The sequence below is a fragment of the Echeneis naucrates genome, chromosome 10, assembly GCF_900963305.1.
Source record: "Echeneis naucrates chromosome 10, fEcheNa1.1, whole genome shotgun sequence".
In the NCBI taxonomy this organism is placed as follows: domain Eukaryota; kingdom Metazoa; phylum Chordata; class Actinopteri; order Carangiformes; family Echeneidae; genus Echeneis; species Echeneis naucrates.
The window spans coordinates 829,938-836,669 of record NC_042520.1 but is presented as its reverse complement, the minus strand read 5'-3'; the positions used below and the strand labels follow the sequence as shown (position 1 = coordinate 836,669).

General features: G+C 50.4%; 1 protein-coding gene across 1 annotated transcript; it reads right to left on the bottom strand.

Annotated features, from left to right (window-relative positions):
* Positions 1–28: 28 nt before the first annotated feature.
* Positions 29–5,916, bottom strand: LOC115050247 (ras GTPase-activating protein-binding protein 1). The gene is given in 18 exon segments (XM_075353374.1): positions 29–361; positions 363–402; positions 487–509; positions 511–602; positions 698–734; positions 736–815; positions 940–1,057; positions 1,137–1,241; positions 1,326–1,382; positions 1,384–1,445; positions 1,448–1,541; positions 1,544–1,574; positions 1,660–1,753; positions 2,121–2,211; positions 2,296–2,469; positions 2,941–3,022; positions 3,118–3,234; positions 5,793–5,916. Coding segments are annotated over 17 exon segments (1,494 nt in total). The 5' UTR covers positions 3,213–3,234; positions 5,793–5,916; the 3' UTR covers positions 29–142.
* Positions 5,917–6,732: the final 816 nt, after the last annotated feature.

Here is a 6,732-nt window from a genome sequence, read left to right as displayed (position 1 = left end):
GATTATTTGCTCCTGACGGGGTTTTATATATACATTGTTGGTTGGTTTTCTTTTTTCTAATGTGGTTCCTGCTGCAGTGAAATCAAAGATTGCTCTCGTTGCTGCAGACAGTAATCTAACTCAGGTTTGGAGCAGCACGTCCTCACTGGCGCTGGGGCAGAGTAGCGCCCATCGCTGGCCCGGCGCCGGCCGCCCAGAAACCGAAGCTGGGTTTCTGTGCCATGCCTCCTCGGTTGGGGGGGGGGCCTCGGGGGCATCCGCCACCATCCCACTCGCTCCTGGGGGCCGCCGGGGGCCGCCGGGACCCCGGGGGCCTCACGTCCCGCCTGTCGCCCTCCCTGGCCGACCGGGTCTTCTTCTCCGTCCACGTTCAGACGGACGTCTCCTCTGAACTTGATGGGGCTGAGAAGATGAGAACAGAAAACCATCCAGTGCAGCTGAACCTCAACAACGTAACCTGATAAAACACCACAGAGGAAGAGTGACCTCACCCTGTTGCTGAGGATCTTCTTGTACAGGATCAGAGTCGTCAAACACCACAAAGCCAAAGTTGGGCAGCTTCCCTCCGCTGTTGATCCTCAGCTCCAGGACTGTACCCTACTCTGTGAGGGGGGGGTTATATTCATGTTTTAAAAACAATCAGTTTGGAAATGTTTATGATTAATAAAGTTTATGGTCGATATTAAATCCAGCTCACGTTCAAAGAACTCCTTCAGCTCGGTCTTGTCCACGTCAGTGGGGGACGTTGCCCACGAACAGCTGGTGGGCAGTACGGGTATCGATCGCCCTGCGCCCTCATGACTCGCCCTGCTCGCCTTTCTCGCACTGAAACGCAAACAGCCTGGTCTCTGTCTGTATTCCACTATAATCAGCTGCTTCTGAATGGTGTGGAACATTCAGAAAAGAGCTTGAGAGTTCTTGATCTGTTGGTCTGCGTACCTGGTCTGGGCCCTCTGTGGACCGGCGGAGGACCTCCGGGCCTCTGTTCCCTCGGTCTCTGGTCTCTCTGTGGTCTCTGTGTTGCTGTCTGGGACTCGGACTTCACCTCTGCTCTGGGCTGAAACAAACAACGCTCTTATAAGGCATCATGATGTGGACTGTGAGGAGGTCTGATGTGAGCAGGATCTGAAACGTACTGGTGCTGTGGGGGCGGCTTTGACGACATGTGGAGAGATTCCTGAGACGGGACGGCCCCCGCTGGGGGGGAGGTTCTTACTGGTGACGGACGCCCAGGAGAATGGCTGCAGGAAGAGAGGAGGACGAGTGTTCAAGGACCAGTTTTCATGCAGATCTCACACTCAGGCCCCATCCGGGATCACACCTACCCTGTTTTTCTTCTGGGCGGCTGGGGCGGGCTCGGCTGGAACAGAGGCTGGTTCTGTAGGTCGGTGGGGCGGGGGTGGGGCTTTGTCTGTCCTGGTCTTCGGCTGTGTGCGTCTCTGTTGCGTCTCCAGCATCGTCTCTGACTTCAGTTCTGCAACTGCAGGCTCCACCTCCTTCTCCACCTCGGGCTCCGGCTCAGGACTCACAGCCGCCGCCTCCCCTCCTCGTCACCAGGAACAGCCGGCTCGGAGCTACGAGGGAGGAAAGCAGGACAGTTAGAGTCGGTCTGGCGTCTCTGGGGAGGCAGACTGTGTGCGTTTGAGTCCTGATGTGTACCAGGCTGCTGGGTCGTAGAAGGGAGCAGACTCCTCCGGGGCAACGTCAGGGGAGGGGACCCTCTCCTCGATTTCCTCCACCTCGTCCTCAGACTCTGATGTCACATAAACGAGTTTCGTGAATATCACGTCTGTTTCCCAACAGTCCCAGCACGACGAGCCCCACAAAACCAGATCTGACTATCAACATCCAACCTGATTAAAATGGCCCCAATTTAAGTTCACACTGATGATGTCAGACTGCTCAGAGGAGTTAGAGCGTCTCATCACATTATTTCTCCAGCACCAGAGAAAAACCTGTACATCTGAGGATCTTTATCTGTTGTTCAGAGGGGGAACTTTAAACAGTAAAAGCAAAAAATCCAACAGAGTAAAGAAGCTAAACGCCAGAATCTGAAGGCAGCAGGAAAACGGGGAGAGAACATAATTTAGATTGAAAAAGAAAGATGGAAGCTTTCTCACCCTCTGGAGGCTCAGAGTCAGAGTCGCCAAACACTTCGTCCTGGTAACGGAACACGTCGTTGTGGACATAGAATTTGTTTGCTACGGTGCCCTGGAGGGGAGACAAAACGACTTGTAGTGGAAACAAAGAAATGATCATCATCATCCTCACGTTTGACCAATGAAGACCACAAACCTCCGGCGCCAGAACAAAGGTCTGCATGAACTTCCTCATGGGTTGCATGTTGTTGGACAGCTCACCCATCACCTGAACCACCACGCCCTCATTCAGGGTGGCATGGGCGTCCACGTGCCTGATCTTGGTGTGACAATCACGGAAACTCAAAGCCATCACTCTCTTATGGATTTCCTGATAAAAAGACGAGGGGGGGGGGGTGTTAGGAAATGAGCCTGGATCCGAGGAGAGAAACATTTTCACTTCCTGACGATCCCTTTGCATCAATTTGAGGTTTTCTGCATATTCAGATTCTATAATGAACTGTTTGTGTGATTATTATTGCAGTCACGTCCTCCACTACCCGGAGGTTTATTACCTGACATGAACAAAAATACCAGATAATCAGAGCCACATGAAGGCTTTTCTATTTTTCATCACTTTGTGTTTTTCATTTTTAAAAATGTCATGTCTGTAATGAGGATAGTAGCACAGAAAATGAAAAAAAAAAAAAAAAACAAACATTCATCCTAAGGTGTCCAAGAAATTCATTTTTGTCTTTTTAAAGTTCTTCAGAGCAGAGAGCAAACATCCCCAGCTTTGATTCTGTTTCCTCTGTCTGTTAAAGTCTTATTTCTTCAGTTATCGGGCATGAACCAGACTTACAGATTGTCCATAAACAGCCTCCACCGGTTTGCCGTTGCTGTCCAGGCCGCCGTGAACGTAGGACGAGTTCTTCCCATAAAACCTGAGTAGACAGTGAGGCTTCATTTGTTGGACACACCCCACACATCATTACAACTGAATACACAATCACTGATGGGTGACGAGCGACGGCCGTACCTGTGCAGGTAGTCGGGGGCCTGGTTCAGGAGTGTGTAATACTGTCGGACAAACTCTCGCCCGACCAGCTGGGCACTTGGCTTCTCCATCACCATTTCTTTGGTCAACTGGAAATCTCTGCAGAAACAACCAAAGGAAACTGATGACTGAGGGATCTGTCAGCAGTTAGTGTTGGATTTTAGGGAGCAAAAAGGAGGGCCCAGATCCAGACATTCATCAGGACGTCTGTCTTTCCCTCCATAACGTTCAATATTGGGTTAATATTACACATCAGGACAGCATACAGACTCCTCTCCAACGTCATAATGTCCATACAGACGGGCTTTAGCTTTATTGTCACCTGTATTCAAGTAATTAAGAATGAATAAAGTTTAATATCATTTGTAGATTTTCCCCCCTAAAACAGAAATGTATTTTATATTGATGTTCATAAATAAATGCTAAATTCAAACTACAACAGGAAGAGAACATCACTGCATTCATACATCAGGTGGCGGATTACATGATGCTATAACAGTCATAACCGAGGAGCAGCTGCCTTTGTGCGTCTTTGTCGTCATGCGTGTCACTCCCTCCCACCACCTCCGACTGCAGACCCATGTGAGGTCAGCATTTAAATCCAGTTAGCTGAAAACACAACTTCCAAACTCACAGCACACTACCAAGAACACTACCACAAGATCCAGCTCCTGTTTCATTACAGCCTCATTCTGAAAATCTGTTTTTTTGCCTGGTCCCGTGTTGAAGAGCCGACAGCATGAAATGTTTGATCTACAAAACGGACTCGTTTCTAATGAATGTTAATTGCCCCCCATCTGGGTGCACCGACATGAAAGCCCCCGCTCTGGGCGCAGAAAACAACTCCAGGCATTTGCTGTTTGTGTTCACAGCAGATGAAATGTGAAATTGTACATCACTGGACTCAAATGTCACTCCAACAACAACTCCTCAGCATCCTTTCCTCTTTTTACATCATTTCATGGCTGGGGGGCAGATGGGCAAACCATCCAGCATTTTAGCATTAAAGCATTAAAGTTTCATCATATTATCTACAAGTTTTATTCCAGAAATGGAGGCAACTGATATCTGACTACTGGTGATCTTGAGAGGTCTTTCAGATCTGTATTGTGTTTTTCTAGTTTATAATCACATTTAAAATGCAATTTTTTTGGTGATTAAAGATATCATTTTGTAAATACGGACATGTAGCAGCATTTTTAGAGCAGTGAGCCTGAACACTAGTTCCTGCTGTGATGGTATTTACTCCATGTTAAGAATCATGATTAGTAAATATAGATCAGACAGCAGAATAAATCACATCGCACAGAGGACTTGGGGGCTTTAAGACGACCTTTGTCCATCAGTCAAACCTACGGCAGACTAAACATTTGTGTAATTCTCTGAAAGGCACTGCAGCTAAAAAAACGGCACGGTTCTTAGAAACACCACTGAGTTTCGTGCTTTAGTCATTAAAGGTACAAGCTGCTCTACTGAAATCTGTACGGCTTTATCCGTGTTGCCTTCGTCCTCAGCTGTGATGGAGAGCTGTGGTCCGTCTTCCCATCAGATATCAGTCACCAAGAAGCGTGCACACACTGATCTGCTGGAGCAAACGAGGACACGGGAGAAGAATGTGGTTTCTGCTGCAGTGGACGCTCCTCCATGTGAGAGCAGTTCCACAACAGCAGAAGGTCTGAGCATGCTCAGACAGACACACATTCTTCACCACTTCCTGTACGTTTCAGCACTGAAATTAATGGATCGTCTCATGTTGGTTATCACCAAATGTGAGTTCATCATCAGGACTGATGTGGTCTCCAGTGATCAGAGAGCAGCTCTGACAGCCGGTAACGGACCGCCTGCCCCACCTGCTGTTCCGGATCAGCCCGGATCGGCCCACATCAGGCCGGTTTCGGGCCTCAGAGATCCGGGTCTGGGCTGATAAAGGACGGATGTGCAGGCAGCATGGCAGGCGGACAAAGGCCACGCTGCCGCCGGCCGGCCTGCGGGCTCCGGGGAGGCCGGGGGGGCTTCCAGATATAACCTGGGCTCAAATGGCAGCCGGGCTGGACCCCCACGGACAGCTGGGCCACCTCTCGGCCCCAAACTGGGACAGATCCAGAACTCCGAGGCTGCGTCCACAAACACGTGTCCCGGCCGGTGCCCCGCAGCTTCCCCCGGTCCTCCGGCCGAAACGAAGCCGTTAGTCTTCACTAACTTATAAAAAGACGACCGGGGAGAGAGAGGGGTCTACCGGGGAGGGCTGCTAAAACAAAGGGGGCTTCAGGAGGGGGGGGCACGACTGAATGAGCTGGAAGAGGGGTACACGGCGGCGCCGGCTATTTCCCGGAGAGCTAATGCGAAACAAGGCAGCACTGAGGTCGGTGTAAATCGGACCTTTCAGCCCAGAAACATCGCCTCCACCCCCCGGAGCTCGTTCTAAATCGAATCTAATTTAATGTAATTTAATTCACACCACCAACGTCCCGGAAATCCGGCAGACACCGGCCGATGACCGCGTTGCTGCCGGCAGGAGCTAACAGCGCTAACGGCTAACCGCCGGGACGTAGACGGAGCCGCCAGGAGCTACCCGGTTAATCCACCGAGCGCCGTAAATGACGGATTAAAAGTCTCCGTTGCAAAATGGCGGTAGCCGCCCGGACGGAGGAACCTACCGGCGGGTCGGTGAGCTGAAAGCGGGACGGCTGGCTCGGATCTTCGGCTCTTCGGGTCTCCTCGACGGCCTCAGAGCAGAGCGGCACAACGTGCGGACTGCCCGGGTACCGGTTTCAGCCCGAGCCCCCGACCCCGGACCCCGCCCCCTGCACGGTGAACAGCCAATCACATCCCAGCCCCGTCTGTCGTCCTCCAATGGTCTGACTCTACTGCGGGTGCTCCTGCCTCTCAGCCAATCCCGAGGCGCGCAGCCTCAACGGGACAACCAATGGCGTCACAGAGAAACGCGGAGATGCATTCGTTTCAACCACATGGCGTCTGCCGTCTTTTCCGGTGCGGTGCACCGGAAGCTCCTCCCCGCCAGGGGGCGACAAAACTGCACTGAACTGATTTATGGCGCAACCCAAACCGTGTTGCTGCTGTTCGACAGCTGATGAAAACGGTGTGAGCAGCTTGTTGAAACACATCCGCTGATAAATATCAGCATTGTGCATTTGTCTTCAGCATATTCATTCGTTTTGTTCAGTTATTGTCTTTGTCTGGCGTCTCCTGCACTTTATTTTGGAAAATTCAATACAAAATGTTGAAGTAACAGTAAAAATAATGTTTAAATTTAAGCACAGATTGAAGGCTGATTCAAAGCGTCACTATCAGGAGGTTCGAGGTGCAAACCTACGAGTTTCCTTTTTAATGCTTCTGGCTTGAACACCATGTACATGTAAAAACCTGCCACTCAGCACTGAAGGGCCTTGATGCTTCATTCTATCTGCTGACCTCCAGGCTGATGGAGCTGATGGAGCTGACTGCTGGTGTGAAGTTCAGTTTCTTCCCGTCTAGTAATTAACACAAAAACCACCCTATAAAAAACAGAGGTGGGACCTTAAGAGCCCCTCTGGATTAAATAAACCACGACACCTTTGTGCTTTAATGTTGAATATT